Source organism: Sclerotinia sclerotiorum, genomic scaffold (assembly GCF_000146945.2).
Source record: "Sclerotinia sclerotiorum 1980 UF-70 scaffold_1 genomic scaffold, whole genome shotgun sequence".
Lineage (NCBI taxonomy): Eukaryota > Fungi > Ascomycota > Leotiomycetes > Helotiales > Sclerotiniaceae > Sclerotinia > Sclerotinia sclerotiorum.
Genome location: NW_001820835.1, coordinates 1110008 through 1132254, shown reverse-complemented (window position 1 = coordinate 1132254; position 22247 = coordinate 1110008). Strand labels below are relative to the sequence as shown.

At 43.0% G+C, this 22247-nt stretch overlaps 9 protein-coding genes across 9 annotated transcripts; 3 read left to right on the top strand and 6 right to left on the bottom strand.

Annotated features, from left to right (window-relative positions):
* Positions 1-349: 349 nt before the first annotated feature.
* Positions 350-1098, bottom strand: SS1G_00435 (imidazoleglycerol-phosphate dehydratase; the record flags this gene model as incomplete). The annotated part of the gene is made up of 2 exons (XM_001598299.1): positions 350-762; positions 837-1098. 2 exons carry the CDS (start codon positions 1096-1098, stop codon positions 350-352), a joined length of 675 nt encoding a protein of 224 aa, XP_001598349.1.
* A 246-nt stretch (positions 1099-1344) lies between these two features.
* SS1G_00434 (hypothetical protein) lies at positions 1345-1808 on the top strand (the record flags this gene model as incomplete). Its single annotated transcript, XM_001598298.1, has 3 exons — positions 1345-1431; positions 1496-1578; positions 1634-1808. The coding sequence occupies 3 exons, from the start codon at positions 1345-1347 to the stop codon at positions 1806-1808; spliced, it is 345 nt and encodes a 114-aa protein (XP_001598348.1).
* Positions 1809-1920: 112 nt separating this feature from the next.
* Positions 1921-3093, bottom strand: SS1G_00433 (conserved hypothetical protein; the record flags this gene model as incomplete). Its single annotated transcript, XM_001598297.1, has 4 exons — positions 1921-2080; positions 2140-2656; positions 2714-2934; positions 2990-3093. 4 exons carry the CDS (start codon positions 3091-3093, stop codon positions 1921-1923), a joined length of 1002 nt encoding a protein of 333 aa, XP_001598347.1.
* Positions 3094-6578: 3485 nt separating this feature from the next.
* Positions 6579-7616, bottom strand: SS1G_00432 (hypothetical protein; the record flags this gene model as incomplete). The annotated part of the gene is made up of 2 exons (XM_001598296.1): positions 6579-7280; positions 7338-7616. 2 exons carry the CDS (start codon positions 7614-7616, stop codon positions 6579-6581), a joined length of 981 nt encoding a protein of 326 aa, XP_001598346.1.
* Positions 7617-9398: 1782 nt separating this feature from the next.
* Positions 9399-11184, bottom strand: SS1G_00431 (hypothetical protein; the record flags this gene model as incomplete). The annotated part of the gene is made up of 3 exons (XM_001598295.1): positions 9399-10644; positions 10957-10978; positions 11181-11184. 3 exons carry the CDS (start codon positions 11182-11184, stop codon positions 9399-9401), a joined length of 1272 nt encoding a protein of 423 aa, XP_001598345.1.
* Positions 11185-11586: 402 nt separating this feature from the next.
* On the bottom strand, positions 11587-12915 carry SS1G_00430 (GDP-mannose transporter; the record flags this gene model as incomplete). Its single annotated transcript, XM_001598294.1, has 4 exons — positions 11587-12026; positions 12079-12465; positions 12519-12609; positions 12658-12915. The coding sequence occupies 4 exons, from the start codon at positions 12913-12915 to the stop codon at positions 11587-11589; spliced, it is 1176 nt and encodes a 391-aa protein (XP_001598344.1).
* Positions 12916-13704: 789 nt separating this feature from the next.
* Positions 13705-14616, top strand: SS1G_00429 (hypothetical protein; the record flags this gene model as incomplete). The annotated part of the gene is made up of 3 exons (XM_001598293.1): positions 13705-13773; positions 14011-14247; positions 14308-14616. The coding sequence occupies 3 exons, from the start codon at positions 13705-13707 to the stop codon at positions 14614-14616; spliced, it is 615 nt and encodes a 204-aa protein (XP_001598343.1).
* Positions 14617-14966: 350 nt separating this feature from the next.
* SS1G_00428 (hypothetical protein) lies at positions 14967-15765 on the bottom strand (the record flags this gene model as incomplete). Its single annotated transcript, XM_001598292.1, has 2 exons — positions 14967-14974; positions 15081-15765. The coding sequence occupies 2 exons, from the start codon at positions 15763-15765 to the stop codon at positions 14967-14969; spliced, it is 693 nt and encodes a 230-aa protein (XP_001598342.1).
* A 409-nt stretch (positions 15766-16174) lies between these two features.
* Positions 16175-22115, top strand: SS1G_00427 (hypothetical protein; the record flags this gene model as incomplete). Its single annotated transcript, XM_001598291.1, has 8 exons — positions 16175-16221; positions 16759-16904; positions 17265-17305; positions 17803-17827; positions 18333-18381; positions 18913-18956; positions 19051-21998; positions 22077-22115. The coding sequence occupies 8 exons, from the start codon at positions 16175-16177 to the stop codon at positions 22113-22115; spliced, it is 3339 nt and encodes a 1112-aa protein (XP_001598341.1).
* Between the last annotated feature and the right edge of the window lie 132 nt (positions 22116-22247).

Sequence of the window (22247 nt, the reverse complement as noted above, 5' to 3'; positions counted from 1 at the left end):
GAGCTAGCGGATGGGGTGGGGCAATAAATGCTCCCCGCGAAACTTTAGAGGCACCCTGCTTCAAAATTATTTTTATGCTTCTGATAATTGTTCAGAAGCAAAGCAAACATTTGCGCTGTGTGGTTTATAAAATCGGGGTAAGAAATTGAGTCCTTGATCTTAATTTTCTATGTATAATTTGAGTTCCAACCTTAGATTCAGACAGCTTGGTATCTTTTCACCCCTTTCAGGCTTCTCAAATTCTTCTGGTAATTCCTGAGTCGCTCAATTCCTGCGTCCAAGAACCCATTTACAACAAGTCAAAACCTTATATACAACGTACTTCTTGTCATGTTCATACATATCCCTCTCAAGTACTCAAAGTACCCTTCGTACTTGGAACCTCACCCTCTCTACCTTTCACTATCGAAGTAGCCTGTCTAACCGCCACAGCCAACGCTTTAAAGGCACTCTCCGCCCTATGATGATCATTATCACCCCTCAAACAATCCACATGCAAAGTGATTCTTGCACCCTGCGCGAAACTTTGCAGACAATGTGGTATCATTTCACAGCTCAAGTCTCCAATCTTCTCTCTCTTGAGTCCCAAATCTATCACACTAAACGGACGATTTGAAATATCGACAACAGCTCGCGAAAGTGCTTCATCGAGAGGACAGTATGCGGATCCGAAACGTGCGATTCCTACAGGAGAGCCAAGAGCTTTGGCAAATGATGTACCAAGTGCAATGCATACATCTTCAGCGGTATGGTGATCATCAACTATAATATAAATTAGCACTTGCATATCCAAGGTCGCATTCCCACAGTAGGGTGAATAGAAGATAAAAACATACTGTGTAAATCTCCTTTACAATTGATCGCCAAACTCCAACCAGCATGCTTTGCCAAAGCATGCAACATATGATCCAAAAACCCAATTCCGGTATGTATAGCAATATGTTGCGATTTTGAGACTTGGGAAGCATGCCCCTCTTCACCACTGAATAACTTCTTATCAGTATCTGCTGGGAATTCCCCTCCATCGAGATTGATAGCCAGTTGAATACTAGTCTCATTTGTATCGCGCGAGAGCGCCGTTGATCGAAGTGGAGCCATTGCTTATGATTTGGACGATTGGGTGAGGTTTATTCTCTGAGGGCGTGATGTATTATATCATTTCAATGCAAACGAAATACTGACTCCCAAAAATTATATCGGTGTCGGATTATCGGAATGAGCCGAGGCGGGGACCATATGAATAATGACGTTCCAATCAAAGCCCACGGGATCTGAAATCCCATCATCATTTTGGTTTCAACCTTCATTTTGCAGGAAAAGATAAATGCAAAGAAGAGGTACACAATGCACCAAACAGGTGGATTAAGAAGCGAAGAAGCGAATGCTGCAGCTTGGGAAGCTGGGAGAGGTGCTGTCGCTGGTGGTGCAAAGGTATTTAACTCTACGCGTTTTTGGTCATCGCATTTTTAGGATGCTTATTGATGTGATGCCGTAGTGGGGCTTGTTTGCAGCTGCATTAGGAGGTGCTGGATATGCTCTTTCTCCGATTTACAAAGGATTGACGATTCAATTCAAAGTGTGAGTCAGATTATAGTATATCGAGGGCGGGGTCAGCTAATAATCACATGGATAGATTCATCCAGATGGGTTTTATGGTCATGGGAGGTTCTCTTGAAGCAGATCGCCGCATAAGAGAATATGAAGCAAAAGTCCGAATGGAGAGACGTATGATGAGGGACAGGGCTGTTTGGGATCAATATGAAGAAGAATTTGAGCAATCAACTTCAAAGCAAGAAAAATCACGGTAAAATTGTACTCATAAGGAATTTTCATACTTGTATACAACCAATATCATATACGCCAGCTTTGTTATAAAGTTCCAAACTCCCTGGTAATGCTTTTCCTCAATTTTCCCATTATTTAGTAACGAACTGTTTCGGATCCATATTCAATTTGCAAAGTCTTGCAATACAACCACTCAACTGGAGCAGTGTCTGAACTCCTTCCAAAATCTTCATATGCGTGAATCCAATCTCCTTGATGAATTCCAGCTTCGAATGCTCGCTCAAAGTATGACCGTCTTTGTACCTTGAACATGTGCTGATAATGTCGTGGCTCGAGTATCCCAAACCCCATAACTCGTTCAACGTCTCCAATGCAGAATCAATTTTCCCCTCGTAACATGCCTTGATCATAGCTTGTACTTTGATCGGATGAGGCGAGTCCACAACCTTGAACACATTATCTCCATTGACGAACCCGAAACCTGCAAAAGTTGACTGTAGATTATTGATAGCCTGACGCATATCTCCCTCGGCGCTGAAAACTAATGCAGCCAATCCATCCTCACTATATTCCACCTTCTCTGCCTCAATGATTTGTAACAATCGTTTAACTACTTGCGCATCTGTCAATCTGGCATATCGTAAAATTGCACATCTAGATTGTAAAGGTTCAATGATCTTATTTGATTGATTGCATGCAAAGGCAAATCGTGTAGTCGAACTGTAAATCTCCATCGTACGACGTAATGCTTGTTGAGCTCCAGACGTCATACTATCTGCTTCATCGAGGATAACAAGTTTATGACGGCCAGCCGGGAGAGTGACTTTCTTCTGTGCAAATCCTTTTATGCGGTTACGCACAACATCAATACCTGGTTATCTTGATATTAGCTCCATTGAACCAGTGAAGCTATTGGGGCATGTTATACCTCTCTCATCACTAGCATTCAATTCCAATACTGCCTCCTTGTATGAATCTCCTAGCAGTTGCCTAGCCAGACACAATACACTCGTGGTCTTTCCAATACCTGGCATACCAGAAATAATAACATGCGGCATGTTCCCATCTTTCGCAATAATCTTGAGTCGTTCTATTGTCTCCGTATTTCCTACTACATCATCGAGAAATACTGGTCGATATTTTTCAACCCTATTTGCTCTTTATTAGCCTCCTCTTTGTACAATCAAGAAATTCAAATACATACCATGGTAATTCATAATTGGTAACTCCATTAGTATTTGCTTTCAATACTTTCTTTGCAGCACTAGTGGAAGATTCTCCAATTTCTGAAGCGTTGGTGGTTGTCATATTGAGCTTTGCTTGATGTTGGGTTGAGGTCGACGCGTTCGAAGCTGGAGAGACGCGATTTTCAATTTACACGACCGTGAATACTTGGGCTTTCACGTGGACGACCCACAACCCAATGTTTCAACGAACATAACTTGGAATTGTTCAAACACATTTCTGACATTTAGAAGCTCCAAGTGGCCAGAAGAATACCATATGGTAATATATGAAAGTAATTATAAATGTTAAAAAATTTTCTTGGAAATCGCATACATCCAAGACGCCGTCATCCCATTTCTAGAGAAATAAACACTTAACATTATGCTACTGTCACGGGTATCGTCTCCCTTCTCCCGCTGTCATTCACAAGCAGTGATCACTAACAATCTACAAAATAAAGCCCAAAAGCTCGAATGAGACCTATTATACAAGCTGCAAGTTGGGAGGTCTTCATTTTCAGTTACATGCTCCAGGTTACTTCTAACTGTGTTGTAATGGCTCAGTCAGAACGTACTCGGATGATATATCTAAACTGCTGGTCAGAGGACATGTGGAAACTGTTGAATGAAGCATTGTCCAGTTCCCAAAATCGAGTGGTTACATATATCATACTCGCAAGTTCTCTTAAGATCTCTTCTCCATCAAAAAGTTTTGTTGCATATCTGGGGAGCATTCCAACTTTCTCAATTCTAACTCAAATTCAGATTTGAAAACAGGGTTGTAATGGCATATTCATATATCAAATTCAAAGTTTCGGGAAATTTTAGAGAAAAACCAGGAAGCTGAAAGAATGTAGTTTTTGTTCACTTATGATTATATTTTTGATTAATCTGAGTGGATTGAGTAAGTGAAAATTGAAGGTAAATCCGTGGTGCTGTGGTAGACTAGGAAATCAACGGACTAGCTGAGAACATCACCAAAAATTGCAGCATCTCTAAATGTTAATGAACGAATGGCTCGAGAGGAATGCGACACTATTCTTGTACTTATTCCTACCTGACTACTTTCTTTACTCGTCCTATTTGTCTTTAGATATGGGAGTCAGAACATCAAGATTATCTAAGAGCCACATACTGCTTTCAAGGAGAGTGTACGCAATGCCAGGTGGTTGATACGTACCGCTTGTTGTCATTTAGTCAATATAACAATCTACCTTAAATAGAAACACTTCTTCGACTTCCACAGCAACCCCCCCTCCCCGCCTCAGCCCTTCCCTCTCTCCCCCTCTTCCACAAAAACCCAAACACCTAAGATAAACCCGTAAACACAATCAACGGCCCATAACCCATGCCATACCCAATACTCACCATGAACCACCCATCATCACCGCCTTCAATAATGGCAAACTGACTAACCTACCTACTACTTACATACCCAATTCTCGCCCAACTCAAAAACTCATAAAGTATTTCCATATCAATCCCTCCGTTCCTTGATGCAGCCTCGCTTTCCATTTATTTAAGAATAGCCTCTACGTAGCGCTATACCCCGTAGCACGGAATCGAAGGGTGAGGGGTGAAACACTAGGAATGCCATAACCTTGGGATGGGGGCGGTGGTGTGGGATCCGCGGCTGAGAGAGGTTTTGCGGTTTGCGGCGGAGGAGGGCGTTCGTCTATTATCGCTTAATTAAGTAGCCGAAACAGAATGAGGATGGTAGGTTGGGGATACTGAAGAGGACAGGATAGAATTTCCATATAGTTATATAATCTCCTCTCAGAGCTTCAATAGTAATCTCATAGAATCTATAACTACCACCCAATAGGTAATATTCCTAGAGAGGGACGGAGTTACCTATCAGGACGAAATATATCCATATGGTTGGTTGTAAGCAGGTTCGTTGAACTTGCTTTTAGCATTCTAGAGAATGATGATATGAATTCGATTAAATATCCCTATACAAAAATATAATATTGGCAACAAAGTTACTTAGTACTGTGAATTCTCATCAATCATTTCAACTCGCCTTTTCATTACCCAAAAAACGAGCTTTAAGAGAAAATGATATAATTCACTCTTCAAAGCCACGAAATGCATTCACTGATCGAATCAGATGTCGCAGAACATACAGCTCACTAAATATCAGGATATTAATGAATTATACATACCTTCTATCTAGATAATGTAAATCTTAAAGTTTTATTCTTCCCAACCGAAAAGAACACTCATCTCATTCCAAATGCAATCTATAGACGAGAGAGCGAAAATCTTTTATTATAAGATCTTAAACTTATATCTCATTGTAACATACCCAGATATCGATTTGCTAGAATAAATAGGTGTTTGGGTAGGTATGTGATTAAAGCTTTAGGATGTACTTACTCACCTATTTCTACCTACCTACCTGGGTATTTATAAATATCAATCTCTCAGTCTCTCACTCTCTCAATCTTAAACTTGAATTCCCATTCCAAATACTCGAATGACAATACCCCATACCGCAAGAATCAAATACTAGTGTACTCATTTTCATTCCAAATTCCTAAAAAGACCAGAATCAAAGATCCTCCCAAGAATACTTAATACCTAGTCGAGAATATCTTTCACATAAAACCCCTTATTAATTACATATATCTTCCAAAGCAGATTTATACTTTCCCCTTCCCTTCCATTTCAGTCCTTCTGATTATCTCCTTAATCTTTAAAGTACACACACATACACACACATCTCTCTCTCCTTCACCAGCTCCCGTCTACCCCCATACTCCCACACAATTCCCTCAAAGTTCCGCAAAACAAAACCCGGAATCAATCAATACTCTTAATCTTCAACCTCCAACCTCCAACCTCCAACCCCCCTATCCCCTATCTACACCCCATCTACTCCATATTCCCTACCCCATCCCGTCACATCCTCTCTCCCAAAATCCCAATACCACAGCCAGCGCAGCCACATAATACCCTCGAAACACTTCCCTCCTAAATAGCCACTCCCCAAATACAACACTCCCATCTCGCATAAACACCCCCACTACAAGTCCATCTTTCCACTTGGAAAAATATAAAAAGCTTCCACTATCAAAATCAAATATCACTCCAAGCTCCAAGCTCCACCCACCAACATCCACATATCAACATATCAATCACCCTGGGTCTCGATAAACCTAACAATATCCTGAATAAAATTCTTACTCCAGGAACACTAACACTAACCTACCCTACACTACACTATACAACCTATGAATCTTGATCTCCATCTCCATCCCCATCCCCTTTCACAATCTGTGTACATACGAACCCAGTCTAATTCCAAAATTCAACGTCGAAAATCTACCCATATAGACCATATAATCGGTACTCTACACAATCCATCAAATCCAAAAGAAGTCTTATATATACAAAAGAAGATTCCATTAATTCATAACATCCATTAAATCTTTATACAAACCATCTACCTCTTTCTTGTCTATCCCAAAAGAAAGAAAAAGAACTAACTCGCTAATTACAAATGTTATGTCATCGCAGCATGTACCTATCATGCGCATCCAAAGCCATTATATACATTCATCAGGCAACGCGATCCAATAATTCGTAACGATCTTTCCCGCTAACTCTTCTCCAAAGAGCCATTCCTCTTCTGTGCGATTTACTCGATCGTACTACCCACATATTCCATGCAAACCATAGACATCCACCAACTATTCCCGCAATGGCAAAACCGGTCACGGTAAGAAGTAACCAATGTTTGCCCATCCAGAAAATAGTTTGTGCGTCTTTCCCATGCCAGCTGTTGCCTTTTACGACGTTGAAAAAACTCCATGCGTGTTTATTGTATTCATCTGGCATGAGATTACGCACGCGGCCTGCTTCATCGGTAACGGTTCGCATGTATTCGATCCAGAGAACTGAGAGGAATAATGGACCTGTGCTGTACATTACGGTAATGTATGGCATGCCCCAATTTCTGTTGTAGGATTGAAGGGATTCGATGACGCGGAGGAAGAATGGATGTTGAGGGACTGATCCCATGGCGTCATTACTGATTCCAGTAGGGATAGTTCTGCGCAACCAGGCGGGATAGCTAAGGAGGGGATCAAGACGTCTGTTACAGCCATCGTCAAGATCGATGTATATTCCTCCATAATGTGCTAGTACGAAATAGCGAATAGAATCTGCGCGTTGAATAGGAAAAGGATAGCTATCGAATGTATCTAGGAACCAAGGATATTCAGCGGCGATGAAAGCTCTCGAGGCTTCATCAGTCCATAACTATAATAAGTTAGCATCTCATTCCGATTATCCTATCCTTCGACAAAATATACATACCTTATATTCATAATCATCATGTAAATCAATACACGATTGCTGACCAGCCTTCCATCGCTCAGGAATCGAACTATTGATATAGGTTTGATGAATAATTTTAGGAATAAGCTGAGGACGAGTCTCAATTAATTCTGAGCCCGGCGCAGGTATTTCGGAGCGGTGGATGGCATCTGCGGCACCATCTGTGAAGAGTAATGATATCAAAGTACTGAATGCATTTACCAGGAAACCAATTATTATGAAATTGATCACCAGGAATATAAGGGTTCCGCGTCTCATGATAAGGTTGGGAGAGGAAGTTGGAGAAGATAAAGAGCTTTTGGCCCAAGGACTTCAATCTTTTCGATTGTTTGGTAGGAATATGGATCTCAGGTTGGGATAAGTGCTCCTCGATAAGGGGTAGAAAGGTTGAGAGATAACGGAGGGGTCGATTGAGGAATCGTAAGATACTCTAGGACGAGTAAAAGGTTGAAGAAATTCCAAAAGTAGCTACGACATCTATTGAAGGAGTGATGATAGGTATTTGGTGTTGCTCGTAGTATAGGATGTGAGAGTACAAAAAAAAGGAATGAAAAATAAATGTGGTTTTGGTTGAATAATTAAATTTCACTACTGAGTAATAGTAAAAGTAGAGTTTAGTATACCTAGTATGCTAGTGTGTAGTGAAAGGGGAAATTAATGCACCCACATTTGTATGCACAAAGGTAGAATAGGGGACCGGTATAATCGGACAAAGAAATATCGATAAGAATTTGATGATAATCGTGTGATCAAAAATATCTCAAATCATATAATTTATGTGAAGAATTTGAAATAGGTGAAGAAGTTCTACTGTAGCCCTACTCTATAGATATTCAAGATTACTCGAGTAAAAGTTATGTTATGACTTAATTATTACACACAGCATGATCTCGAGATTCTCAACTTTTCAGAATTGGAATGCTAAGCCCCTTTTACGTTAGTCAATAGGCAATATGTAAAGACCGTTGATGATTGCTAGCTGCTAGCTACTCAACCAGATGCCATTTTGAATTTTAAAGGCATCGGTATCGGAAAAGCCATATATACTCCGTACATACATACGGATACGACTATGAAAAGTATCAACCACGAATAGATTTTACATATTCAAAAATCTTAAAAGTCGCCACTCGCATTCAAACCCCTCATACCAACGTAGATACATCTACTATCCTACACAACAAAAGCATCAGGAAACCAAGCCCCTCCTCAACCCAAGACCTAAGCCCCCTCCTCCTCTTATTCGCGATATCTCTATACAAACCATCCCATCCCAACCCATCATCCCACCAAACACCCAGACCATCAACATCAGCCTCCAACCTCCAATCATCCACCCATCATATCTACCGAGTAAATATATGCACGAGGTAGGCCATATGGAATAATCATAGATACATAGATATCTAGATACCTAAACATCAACCAATGCAGTATCTTCTACCTCCCACCTTCTCCCCTCAATCTTACCTATCATCCATCATCTCCAAGTACCTACCTACCTACCTACCTACCTAGGCAGCGGGCAAACAAACACTCCGTCACCTCTCACCACTCACCACTCACCACTCACCATTCGCCTCTCCCCCAAAGTACGCGTCACCCAAACTAAGATTCCCATTATCCCATATAATCCATTCCATCAACCCAATCCAATCCAATCCAATCCACCCCACTCCATCTATCTCACCATCTCGCATTCGCACTCGCATATCGGCATCCGTTCCATTTCCCATTTCCCACTTCTTAGGTACTTTTACTTCATAGAGACTTGTGCACGGGTATTGAAAGGATCCGAAGTACCGGTACTGAAGTTGATGAATTGATCATAATTCTGCTTTGTGATCCTACCTACTCCATGTTTTGTTTTTTTGCGGTGGGATGTGATTATGGATGAGGGGGTGTTTGAGATTTCAGGATTTTATAGGGGATATTTTATACTATATGATGTAATTGTACTTTTAGGAAGTGTCGTTCTAAAAATGCCTCTTAGTTACATTTCTTTCAACCCTTTCACTTTTGACACAAACAACCCTAACCCTAAGCCATACTCAAACCCGGCATACTCCCTGGCATAGCATATTCATCACCTCTCCCCCTACTCCTCCGTCTAAACCTCAGACCCTCCTCACTTCCCCCATCCAAACCCACATCCGGCACATCCAAACTAACCCCCAATTTACTCCTACCCACCCTAACTCCCGTTTCCGCTTCCACCTCCTTCCTAGCCTCCTCCCTCAAATCCCTCTCTACGTCTCTACTCCTCGCTCTCCCAATACCTCCCGCCTCAGACCCTGTATCCAAATCCTCTCCACCCCTAGTATTTTTCTTCCTCGGCCACAGACTTGGAAGTTCAATCTGTTGAAAGCGAGGCTCAACACATCGTTCATCAAACCAAGTATGTAGCCTTGCCTCAATCAACTGTGCTATCTTCGGCACATCTTGAAGTCTCGACCTACTGCCCACCAAACTCCGTATTGAAAGATCCAGTCTATAATCATCCAAGAAACAGAATGCCAACGTAGTAGGACTACCATTCAATGGACTCCCCGGAACAAAAGAAATCGACAAAGTACCACTAAACCTCATTACCGACACCGCCAATGCCACAGGTAACACTGCGACCAATGGCTTCGGATAGTTAAGCAACAGTTTCGTCTCCACGGCCAATGTAATAAAATCACTCAAATCCACATCCATCCTCGCCTGTAACCTGCCATGTTCTCTACCCGCAGCTCCCCCTTCCCTCCCCAAAGTAATCCCATCCTCATCCACAGGAATAACCCTACAATTACTGAAAATGGGAAAATCCTCCCCCAAGCTCAATTCCGTAACTTTAATCTCATCCAAAAAATCCGGTCTATTACCCCCATTCAACGCCTTCGTAAGACTCGTAAGAATCGCATCATCATGTTGAGCATCCGCCCGAAACTGCGCTATCGTCTGCGCAATCAATACATTGAACCAATCTAGACTTTCGGGCTGGTGACTATCCACATTATAGTATGTTTTACTCAGGATAGCATTAGTGGTTAGAGGCGCGGGGTTTCGCAGAACGCTAGAGCGTTTGCGATTTAGGGATTGAGAAGCATGGCGTGGTGTTGAGCTGCGAAGAGTGAGGAGAGATCTTTTGTGAGCGAGGGTTCTGGAGCGACGTTCGGTGGCGCGGAGGGCAGCGGATACATCTGGGGAAGGAGGATCGCCGAAGATGAAGAATTTTATGAAGGCGCCGATTAGGATGACGATGGAGAGCTGTCCTAATAGTAGACCTTGGGTGAAGGACAGTCTGCGGATATGTATTAGCAAAAGCTGGTTCTAATTGACTGTTTGGAAAACACTTGGGAAAGAGGAAACGAACGAGGATTCAGCCTTGTCTAGTGTGGGATTCGGAATTGACATCTCACTTCATGCGAATAAGATGTGAATAGAGATTTGGAAAGAAAATGGGAAAAATTAAGAAGCTTTAATAGATAACATGTTCTGTCTAGAAGCTTGGGCTATGTGCTGTACTTCTACTCCTGTAGAGTAAGGTGTTAGCTACTTTACTCAAATGCGGGACATGTTTGATAATTGATTTTCTCAGTCTAAACTAACTTACTCGGAAGCGACGTCATCCAGCCCTGTCAATTGATACTCCAAAGATTAGATCTTGAAGGATCAATTGGAATGAAACATTCTCACTGTAATGGTTATTTCTCTTCAATAATCAATTATGATCAAATCTATCACTTCGGTATACCAAATATTGCCAAAAAGTTGCTGAAGAGTTCATTCGCTATAATCCCTCTGACATGAACAGACCACATCACCACACTTCTGAACACATTATCGAAATTTTTGAACCTTTTGAATTCCTAAAACACTATAAATTTCTATTATCCATTGCTCATGAATGCATCATGTCCCGTACATACGCCATGATTCAGAACCTAAAAGTTATGCATAAGGTTGAAGGTGTGTAAAAGAATGCCGTCCGTAAAGAATCTCTGGAAATTCTTTCCATCTAACGTACGTCGAACAAGAAAAAGTGTATAATACAAATATATATCTCCAAAATTAGTCCCGCCTCCCTCAATTCATATGGATTGACACCAGGGAGCTGTTCTCGCTAGGGCCGTCAGTCATTCTCTAGATCTTGCCCAGAATTCTAGATTAAAAGCACTCAAAATGAGGTACTATTGATGGGATGTGACGTTAATCCGTTTATCTTAAGAGTACCGGCATTTGTTTATGCCTTTGCAGCATCACGATTGCTCTGGGAACTCGCGCTCATAACCGGTTGTGTTGTAGGAAGAACACTTCCCTTCGATTGGTTTTGTCTAACCTTTGCCCATGCATAAACGATACCACTGACGAAACCGATGAAAATGGCGGAAACACTTCCGAATGTGACAGGAGCTGCGAAGAAAACGAGACCACTGACAGCGATTGGCAACTTGTTAAGAGCACCAACCATGGAGTAGGTTGTTGAAGAAGTGACACGGATACACCAAGCCGAGCAGTATGAGATGAAGATAGTAGCGAGTCCAGAGTAGATCATGCCAAGAATGAGATTGTTTCGGGTCTCAAGTGGGAAGTTCTTGGTGAGATTTTCGGATGACCAGTTTTCGAAAACGAACGAGCAAACGAAGAGGACAGGGATGGTAAGGAGGTTGTTGTAGAACATAGCTAGGCGAAATTAGAATTGATAGAAAAAATGCAGTATTGCGGGAAAACTTACTGTCCCAGTCCTTGAAGTTCATCTTCTTGATAACCTTACGCATGGACAAAACGTATGCTGCAGTGCAGAAAACATTCATACCCATCCATGCATATCCAGCATTCAATGTCGAGAGAGCATCGGCAGCTTCCTTGGTTTGTGTAGCACCACCTCCATACAAAGCGTGTTGGATATCGGCCCAAGCAGCAACGACGGAGCTGAGAACCATAAGACCGAATGAGAAGAGAGCTGAAGGAGTGACACTTCCTCCAAACCACAAAACCTCACCATATGCGATCACAATGATTGTCAAGTTCTTGAAGATTGTGTAGACGGGAACTGAAAGGAATTGAAGAGCCTTTGTGCTGGTGTAAATCATGCCGACGAGGAGGAGTGAGATAGGGAACCCTAATTTCGGCATTAGCCGCCAAACTTGCTCTGGGAAGAAGATTGGTTCTTACATGTTTTCGCCTTCTTGGTGTCAAATGGTGCAAGATTTGTGATCAAGCCTGCTTGTTTGCAGATGATAATCGCAATGATACATACAACAGACTGATAGTGTTAGTAAAGACCTCGCAGAAGAACGGCATCCAAGCATACCTGAATAGCGAGATAAAAGAAGTTCAAATTCCAATTTGAACCCGAGACACAGTATTTATTGGTCACGGTCATAGAAATTGATGCCAAACAGTAGGCAAGAATGGAAATCCCAGGACTATTCGTGACATTGGAGAGGTCAAAGGAAGAACCCCCTCTTTTGGCCGCCCCTGGCTTGGATATAAAAGGATCGCGTTGAGATGGGGATGAGCGCCCATTGAAATTGCGCATCTCAACATCTTCGTTCTTCTTGTCATCCATATTTGCGATTTCTCTCAGCGAAAACGAAGGTTATTTTTTATATTGTGGTTCTTGATGGTTGACTGCGCGAAAGCAGAGGTAGGAATTCGTAATCGGAGGGTTTGTAAATAGTCCGTTTGATAGTGTCTAGTCGCCAAAATGAAGGGACTGGAACGAAGAAGGAATTCTGCAAACAAACTCCAAACCAAAAGTCCTCTATCCGGTCTGATGTCTGATCGGTGAAGAAGTTGAAAAGAGAGTGTTGAGTATTAGGAACAAAAATAATAATGGCTGAGAGGACAGCCAGACCGAATCTTTAATCGTTTTAGTACAGGGGTGCTAAGATTAAGAAATTCTGCGAGGGGACGAAAATAGTAAAGCAGCAATACGAATCAACCAAGTTGACAGAAATCCACCTTTTCGATGTGATCTAAAAAAGGGGACCAACCAGATGAAACTTCTGAAGAGCGGCCTCAGTAAGATAAGCTCAACATCTAAGGTGTTTGAAGTTATAACACCAGGTCGCCGAGTCAAGAACTTTAAGAAAAATAAGTTGAATTTCGTGGATGAAAACAAAGGACTTTTTTGACTTTTTTGACCTTTTTCTTAAGCCACTAAAAAAAGACGCTGTGTCCTTGCATACAATCAAACTCAACTGCAGAATAAATTCTAGCACAAAATCACGCGTTCCTGACCATATTGCAAGGACTATTTCGTTGCATACAAGCGTCTGCAGTCACAAGTGTTCTGGTCGAGAAGCGTATTAGCTCTAAGATTTATTTGGACTCGTGAATCCGTGTCTGTATCATAATGTCGAATACACTTGATCCTCTCGTCGCCAAGGTACTTGATCACGCCGATTCTGACGATGAAGATGCTGTGAGTGTCCATTTCTATTTTCATTTTCGATTCATTCACTCTGCTTGTTGTCATGTAGCTCCCAAAGTTATGGTAGTTATTAAGTACATCCATTTGGTGGTTGAAGGACAAGACTCTTTCCTACTCAACCTCATCCCCAAATACCCAGTCACCTGTCTACTCACATATCCGATCACCGGCCAAACATCTAAGCACCTACAAACTTTTCCCCCTCCAATCTTCTAACATCTCCCTCAGCTCATCGCCTCCCTCGAAGAAGATCCCGCCGTAGACGCCTTCCGCGAACAACGAATCCAACAACTGCACTCGGAATTCAGCCGCGCCAAATCTCAAAAAACTCAAGGTTTCGGAAACTACACCGAGATCAAGGAAGAAAAAGCCCTGATGGATTTAACTACCGAGGTCAAATACGCCGTTGTACATTTCTCCAAAAGTGATTTTGCCCGATGTGGTGTTATGGATACCCATCTTTCTGTATGTTGCTCTTCCTCTTTCTAATATCTATCCTGAAGACTAAACTCACTATGATACTAGACACTAGCGCCCAAACATCTCGATACCAGATTCCTGAAGATCGATGTAGAGAATGCACCGTTCCTCGTCACGAAGTTAAATGTCAAGATCCTACCCTGTGTCCTGGTATTTATAGACGGACGATCCGTGGATAGGATAGTTGGATTCGAGGGTTTGGGTTACACACCTGATACATTCACCACGAAAGATCTAGAAGCAAGACTCCTAGCCTCAGGCGGTATAAAACGTCAAACTACCTCTGGCACTCTCTATCTTGATAAAAACGCAAAGAAGCAAGAAGAGGAAGAAGACGATGACTGGGATGATTGAGGCGAAGAGAATGTCATTTGAGCAGCGAGAGCTAATACATATTTTTCAAATAAACACCGGATTACCATGAAAGGGCATTCCCTTCTTCAAAGTCAATCACATTTCCAAAGCCCCACGACGATAGATCTTAGTTGGATCATATAGGGATCTCTGGATCGGAGGAGATCGTCATTGATGATGGATCTGAAAGTTCGGAGACAATTTCGGCTGATATGGATGTTCATGCTGGGGAAGTAACTTTCTAGCCTGTACCTAGAAGTTTTTTTTCTAAATCGCGAATGTCAGGAAATATATGAAGAAGATTTGATCCGCTGCTCTTGATTGCACGATATTGAATCTGCATAATGCATTTAATCAACTAAATATGCTCATTAGACTAGCTAGCTCGCTGCTATATTAAAATTTAACCAAAGCGGAATCACTAGCAGATAAAACCCACAAATACTTCCACCAGAAGTACGCACCCACTACAAGAAGAGTATAATATGTAATCGTCCAAATGATACTCAATTCCCCATTACTTTTCATCACATCTTCACTTTTCTTGCTGGCTCCCACATCTGGTCCAATAATAGTCTCTCCATCCACCGAACTACTAATCTTGCCCCAAAACCTTGGGAATCCCATCCAATTACAGAAAGCATGCACGCATATTACAGCCAACAGACTACCCGTTCGGAGATATAGAAATGTAGCGTAGCCTCCAAATAAAGTTGTGTAGGAGAATTGTAAGAGTGAGCGCAGGATAGCTCCAACCATGGGACCATGCGGATGTGTAATTCTGTATTCATAGAAGTGATGCACATGGGCTAGTCCGAAGACGACGGGGGTGAGAAATATGATCGTTGTGTTGGAGGTTTTGGAGAGGAGGAGGAGGGGTACCGAGGCGGATCGGAAGAGTACCTCTTCTGTGACAGGACCCTTTATGTGACCATTAACAATATACCAAAGATAAATGAAAGTATAGCTTACAGCAACAATATTCCTGTACGGAATCCAGCCCTTCAAAGCGCCCAATCCCCTCAGACGAATCCAATCGCGCCATTGTCCCTGCGCAATACCTTCTTCAAACAAAGGTCCTACAAACAGCACAGCCGTCAAACCAACACATTTAACCGTCTCGACGACTCCAACTAGGAAATATCCCATAGAATGGAGTGATTTTACTGCATCCTCGTTTTTCACTGATGATAAAATGCTGAATGTGCTAATGCAAACAACGATACATGAGAGGGTAACCGAGCGGATTCGTCCGCGAATAACGGTTGGTGCATCACGGGAAAGCTGGGGGGAAGGCCGGGTGGTCGAGGAGAGATAGAACGGGATTACGTAGATCAGTGTATAGAGTACCTGGGATTGTGAGCATGTGCAGCAGATAGCTCAGGAGAGATGTCATACCAACAGAGAAACTGCAGTAGTAGTACTAAACGGAGGAACTTCTTTCTCTGCGAAATAGATAAGTGGTTAGCTAGGTTGACCATGAATAATGCATGGATGCAATTTCTCATAGACCTGCAGACAAATGCGAAAGTTTTCAAACCTTTTTGACCGGTATAAAATGCCTTCAGACGATTTTCTATCCATGTTGGAGCCATGGATGCCGATGTGAGTGCTGGGTAGTGTTCGGAGTATATGCACCGGGATATTAAAATATCTTCATATGATATTCTAGATCCTCAGTAGATCAATGGAAGCAAGGGTTATATACAAGAAGTCAATTTACAGAGATGAGAATATAAAGAGTTCTGCGGTTAAAGTTCATGAGCTGATTACGATTTCGAAAGCCGCGTGGTTTGGTGTTGGAAATCTAATGATGCGAGAAAATGTTGGATTGTGGAGTTAGTTGGATGGATGGACAGGGGCTGAAAGCATAACTTTTGTAATCCTTTTTATTCTTCAGATGGGAATTGGAAGTGACGAACAACAAGGAAGTCAACTTTCTTATTGTTCCATTTCGGTACAATCGTTCTATTCATTCATCGAATTCTTTTTAATCTGAATTTTATATCGTCTATACTCCGTACTACAAAATAGACTATGATGTAGATAATCTTCTCCACGACACCGGAAATTCTCTGTTTCAAGCTCCTACACTCATCTTATCGATAAGTTTTCATGATCCGTACTTACACACGCCTACAGACCTACAGAACTTTCGCAATTTCTCATTAATCAATCCATTGATGCCGCTCTCATAGTAATTCCCAAGAATTATAATGGCATGCCTCGCTCTAGCTTTTCGCCGGAACAATTCGAAATTAGTACCATTACCATGAATAAGCTACAGGGTATATTAAGAACTTGGGAAGGTTCAGTCTTTGAGAAAAGGTATTTGTCCCTGGGTATCTACTGATCTACAGAACCAGGGCGTGTCCTGTAACACCGGACTCAAGTAGTCTCCGTGGAGAGTCTTCTAGGTTCTATCAAAATTACCTGGTCCCATAAATTCTCGCAAACGCGTTCTAAGCTCGAGGGAAACGTGTTGACCACTCCTTTGCACTAATCTAATCTGCAATCGCGCCCTATGGATCTGAACTCAATCGATCGTAGAGCTTGGATATCTAATCATTTCTGGTCTCACTGTGATACAAAGGGCGATAGGAAACGTTTTGCGTGGGAATTTGTTTACTGAGATTTTGGTTGTCTAGACGGCGAAGCGAGACAAGTCCGAGCTTCATTGATCATTGATGTACGCTTTTGGCCTCGGAAATGAGATGATGAGCCTCCATCTCCACTATCTAGAATCATCGATCCTCAAACCCTGGTTCGCCAGGTTAAAAGATGGAGAAGATGTTTGCCTGGAGGCTGGGTCTGCTTGTTTGTTTCTTCCCTGAAAATTGCTTGCATGACGATGAGTAGCGCGACTTCAATAAGAAGCATGAAAAGGTTCAGATGAACAAAGAAATGGAAGAACTATTGGAAAGGAAGGATGGTTGAAGTAGACCCCTTTCTTTAGCCACGCGCGGTTCGCACACTTTTCTCGACCTATCTGTTACATACAGCTTCTTGTGCCGGACTTACTGTACGGAGGGAGTACTTTGGAATACCTCTGTGTCCTCTGTACTCTTCCCCAAAACGAAGTAGAAACACATTTTCCCCCTGTCCAGTGCAGATGATTCCCAGCAATTTCCCCATTTATTAGACGCGCCATAAGCCACCTTACTACTAACGGCATCGCTTCTACAGATTTCTGCAGTGTATGCAGTCAACGGTTCGCTTTTGCATAGCATTAAATTAGGATATCCAGAGCCTGTCGAATCACTATTGTTCAATTTGGGGGCACCTACAGTAGTCTTTTACATGTCGCATACCTCCTGCGCGTCTGAGATTTTGCATCTAATTCGGGAAACATTTTGATCGGAGTGCAGGATCAAGGGATCCCCTTTTGACCATAGGGTTTGTCTATGGTTGACTGATTAGATGGGTGGAACTTCTCATTCGGCCTATTCAGGTTCGTTAAGTGTTCCTGTACGCGGATATGGCTGCAATAATCTATTATTATGGCTGCCACGTTGACTATCTGTTCATCTTAATTCATCTCACTATCAGTCCCAAGTACGGGTAGTACCTAGGTACCGCTTGTCGGAAGAGGTCGTCCAAGGACACAAGGTACATTTTGCGGATTGACGGTACGCTAAAATTCTAGACATGGGCCTCAGAAATGGAGACCTACCTTTCCAAGGTTTAACAAAATCCTTACAGCCAGCGGTGAAAAGCTGCCATGGCTGTCGAATATGAAATTTTTATGTACCGTCGCGATGAGTTGTACATATTGTATAGGCTTATGATAACCTCTCGTTTCCCCCTCCTGCTCTTGATCTCTTTCTCGACCTTTTTCCATCTATCTTTGTTGTTCAATCAGTCAATTGATTCTTTACACTCTTTTTATATACTTTAACACTAATACCATTCTTGCATCTTTATTTCTCACTCATTACTGGACAGTACGACTATACAATAAAGTTAATGCTATTATTTTTACTATTTTCGAAACCAATTACTGCGCAAAGCACTCAACTACCTACAGTATATATATTAAACACTCATTCAGGATAGAAACAGATACGAAGATACAAACACGGGACGAACTACCCACTCACTACTGTCGCAGACATACTACACTCGTTGCATTACTAGCGAAAAAACCACGATTGCGAACAAGCAATAATTCCAAGGAGGACCAAAAGAAGAAAAGAACACGAAAAAGATCATTAACGCGGAAGAAAAAGGAAAGGGATTTGCAAACTTACTTCGACGCATGGAAACACAATATGCGTCTGATTTAGAAGAATTTAGTACGGGATGTCAAATTCTCCTCCAAGAAGGCCTTTACATACAAGGTATGCGCAAATTTAGTACCTTTATCCTATCTTCATCCAAAATAGTTTCCCTCAGCTTAATTGGCATTTCGCTCACTTATCGCGAAAAGATCAGACTCGGAGACGAATCGCGCAGCGGCCGTCCGATTGGTTCCACCCGAACCCCCTCAGCTTTTGGGACAACTGGAGGATGACGAAGGAGAACAATCGAATTATGATCATGAATATGGTTTCAATAAGAATGATGATGACAAAATTTATTCACAAACTCCTCTTCCCACCCAGCCAGCTCATATTCTCTCTCCTGGTCACTCTCCTAGTAAAGGCCAATATTTCTATGGTAGGCAAGGTTCCACCTCAGATTCAGGCGAGTTTCATCAGATGCCCAAAACTCAACCACTGTCAGCCACTCCACAAGGCACGTCCAGTGCAACGCATAACACACCACAAATTACCACTCCTGCGACAATATCCTCCAGGAAGCCTAGACCCCAGTCAAGAAAGCGCCTTGTCGTCAAGGTTGGCGATGGGAAGACATTTTCTCTCGTACCGCATAATGAGCCCCTACCCAACGACGACAGTAGATTGCCTTCCCTATCCACTAAAACATCCTCCTCCTCGGTGCAAGATTTCGATCAGTCTATCATCTCATGCACAAATACAGACTCCACATACACAGCCGCACCTAGTACGGCGACACCTAGAAAGTCAATATCCGCAGATCATATAAGCTGTTCCTCCTCGGAGTTCTCGATTGTGGGTGGTGTTAGAAAAGTACCCAAGACTCCAGACCAAAAAGGAAAATCTCCAGCGTTCGACTTCCCACTCCCTCCTTTGCCTGAAACCTCGCAAGAGCGTAACTCACACGAACTCTCTACAAAACCGTCATTCCTTTCAACAACCTCGACTGCAACTGAGGCCACTAATTGGAAAGTTTATAGTAATATTCCGGAATCGACTTACGAGTCTGTGTTTGCTACAACCCCCACTGAGCCTAATTTTGAAGTTCTCGATCAATCCGTTCTTGAACAGTCCACTCCTTCAACAACTATCCATCATCTGCGCGAAGAGTCAATTCAGGAGTCTCTTCAAGAGTCTACGGGAACCGTTATCCATCGACCCCAAACATCGCAAACATACCAAACTTCATCTGCGAGTAACTCTGATAATTCCAACTATCAACTTCACGAAGAATCTATTTCAGGCTCAGTCATCTACAGACCACAGCATCGTCCTCAGCTGTCTACTAGCACTTCCGGCTACTCGACTTCGAATTATCCGAACTCAAACTACCAGATACATGAGCCAGACACTCCAACCTCAGTAGTCTTCAGACCCCAACATCGACCCCAATTATCTACAAGCACAACCGGGGATAATACTAATTACGAAGTTCATCGTGGCCATACCCGGGACCGCTCCGAATCACTCGCCGATTCCTTTCTCGAAGCGTCATTTTCAAGTGGCTCCAATTACCGCGTACATAATCAATCTGACAAAGAGTCAACCGCTTCATCTGTTGTCCGTAGACCTAGAGCCCGAGCAGCGACCACTTCGTCTAGTGAACAGGAAAATTACGTTTTCCACGAAGAACTTTCGAGATCCGTATCTCTCTCGAGCGGACAAGGTCCAGCACCCAAATATTCCCAAGAATCTCTCCGTATTCCTGGGTTAAGAACCAAGAAAAGGTCGAATGATAATTTCGGTTACTACAAGTCAAGATCGCGAGAGACGTTGAAATCAATATCAAATCACTCGTTACACAGTCGAGCTAATTCTCTAGCATCGTTATCAACAATCCATACTCAGCCCGACGCACAACGAGCAATTGTGGCGAGCGGATCAATAGTTAATTTACCCGCACAAATCCAACTTCAGAAACCAAAAGGATTGAGTTCATGGGCAGAGTTGCCAAGTTCCACGAGTCCCCATATGAACGAGGCTCCGCATCAATGGAGCTCACAGCTTTCCACTGTGCTCTCCGTCTCCGAAGGGACCGGCACCGAACGAGGTTCCCGAGCTTGGTCCGACAGTATGGGAAGAAGGAGCAGTATATTTCCTAGTCTACCAAGTCGCGGCAGTCGCAATGTTCTCAGTATCAGTTCATCTCAAGGGATAGAAGATGCGTTGGCAAGATCCAGAAGCGATTCAATGGATCCCCCACGTCCGACATGGACACGCACGGGTCGAGGTTTGAGCAGTTCGTCTATTCCTGTGATAGGTGATTACGACGAATATGGCGATGGAATTACCGCCATGCAAGACATGCGCACTCGTCCATCCAGGAACAGATTATCCGGCATGTTCAACACCGGAGCATCCGATACCTCCCGTACGCACACCATGCGCTCGTCGATAAGTTCACGCTCCAACAGTCTCCTCGCAAACTCGATTCCCACCTGGGCAAGGCTCTACTATGGAAGCGGAGAACGTCGCTATCTAGGCTACAGACCCGAGAGTTCCAATGGCGGAACGCCAAGTCGCAACGGCTCCTTCAGCATGAGAAGCGGATCCCCAAATACAGAGAATTTCCCAGATGAGCTCCATAGCCCGCGTCGTCGCCCACGAGAAGGCCATCCACATATGCGAGGTTTCTCTCAACAATCTATGGAAATCACCCCCTTACCCAGCTCAGCCCAAGGTGCCGGCCGTCTAAGAACTCGATCCCTCATTTCCAGCGTCTGGTCTCCACATTTGCGCATCGACCGTCGCGCAGGCCGTCAATCCGCCTGGGAACCACCTCAAATCAATTTCTCCACCGAGGGTGGATTTTTCGGCCGTCGAAATATCCAAGTCGTTCTCTTCATCGCCGGATTCCTTCTCCCTTTTTCCTGGATGATCGCCGCTCTTCTTCCTCTCCCCAAAATGCCCTTTTCTGAGATGCGCGAGCGCGGAGACAGCACCGGAGATCTGACGGAGCCCCATGATGTGGAAAATCGCGGCGTGAATGATTATGCGAGGCAATTTGGGCCGTTGGACGAGGCCCGGTACGAGAGTGCTAGATGGTGGAGAAATCTCAATCGATGGATGAGCGTGGTGGGTTTAGTGATTATTGTTGTTGTTGTAAGTTTTCTCCTTTTTCGCATCCACTTTTGTGTGTGTTTCTTTCAAGTGCGAATTGCAGGCTAATATAAATACTAGATCGTTCTCGCTATCGAAGGAACTCAAAAGGGATGGTGAATCTCTCTAATTCCCCCAACATAATCTCCACATCCACCACCTTACCTCCTCTCCACCTCTTCTCACCTCTTCTCAACACACCCGGTAACGAACAATCAACGAAACCCATATATAGATTAACGACCCTCTACA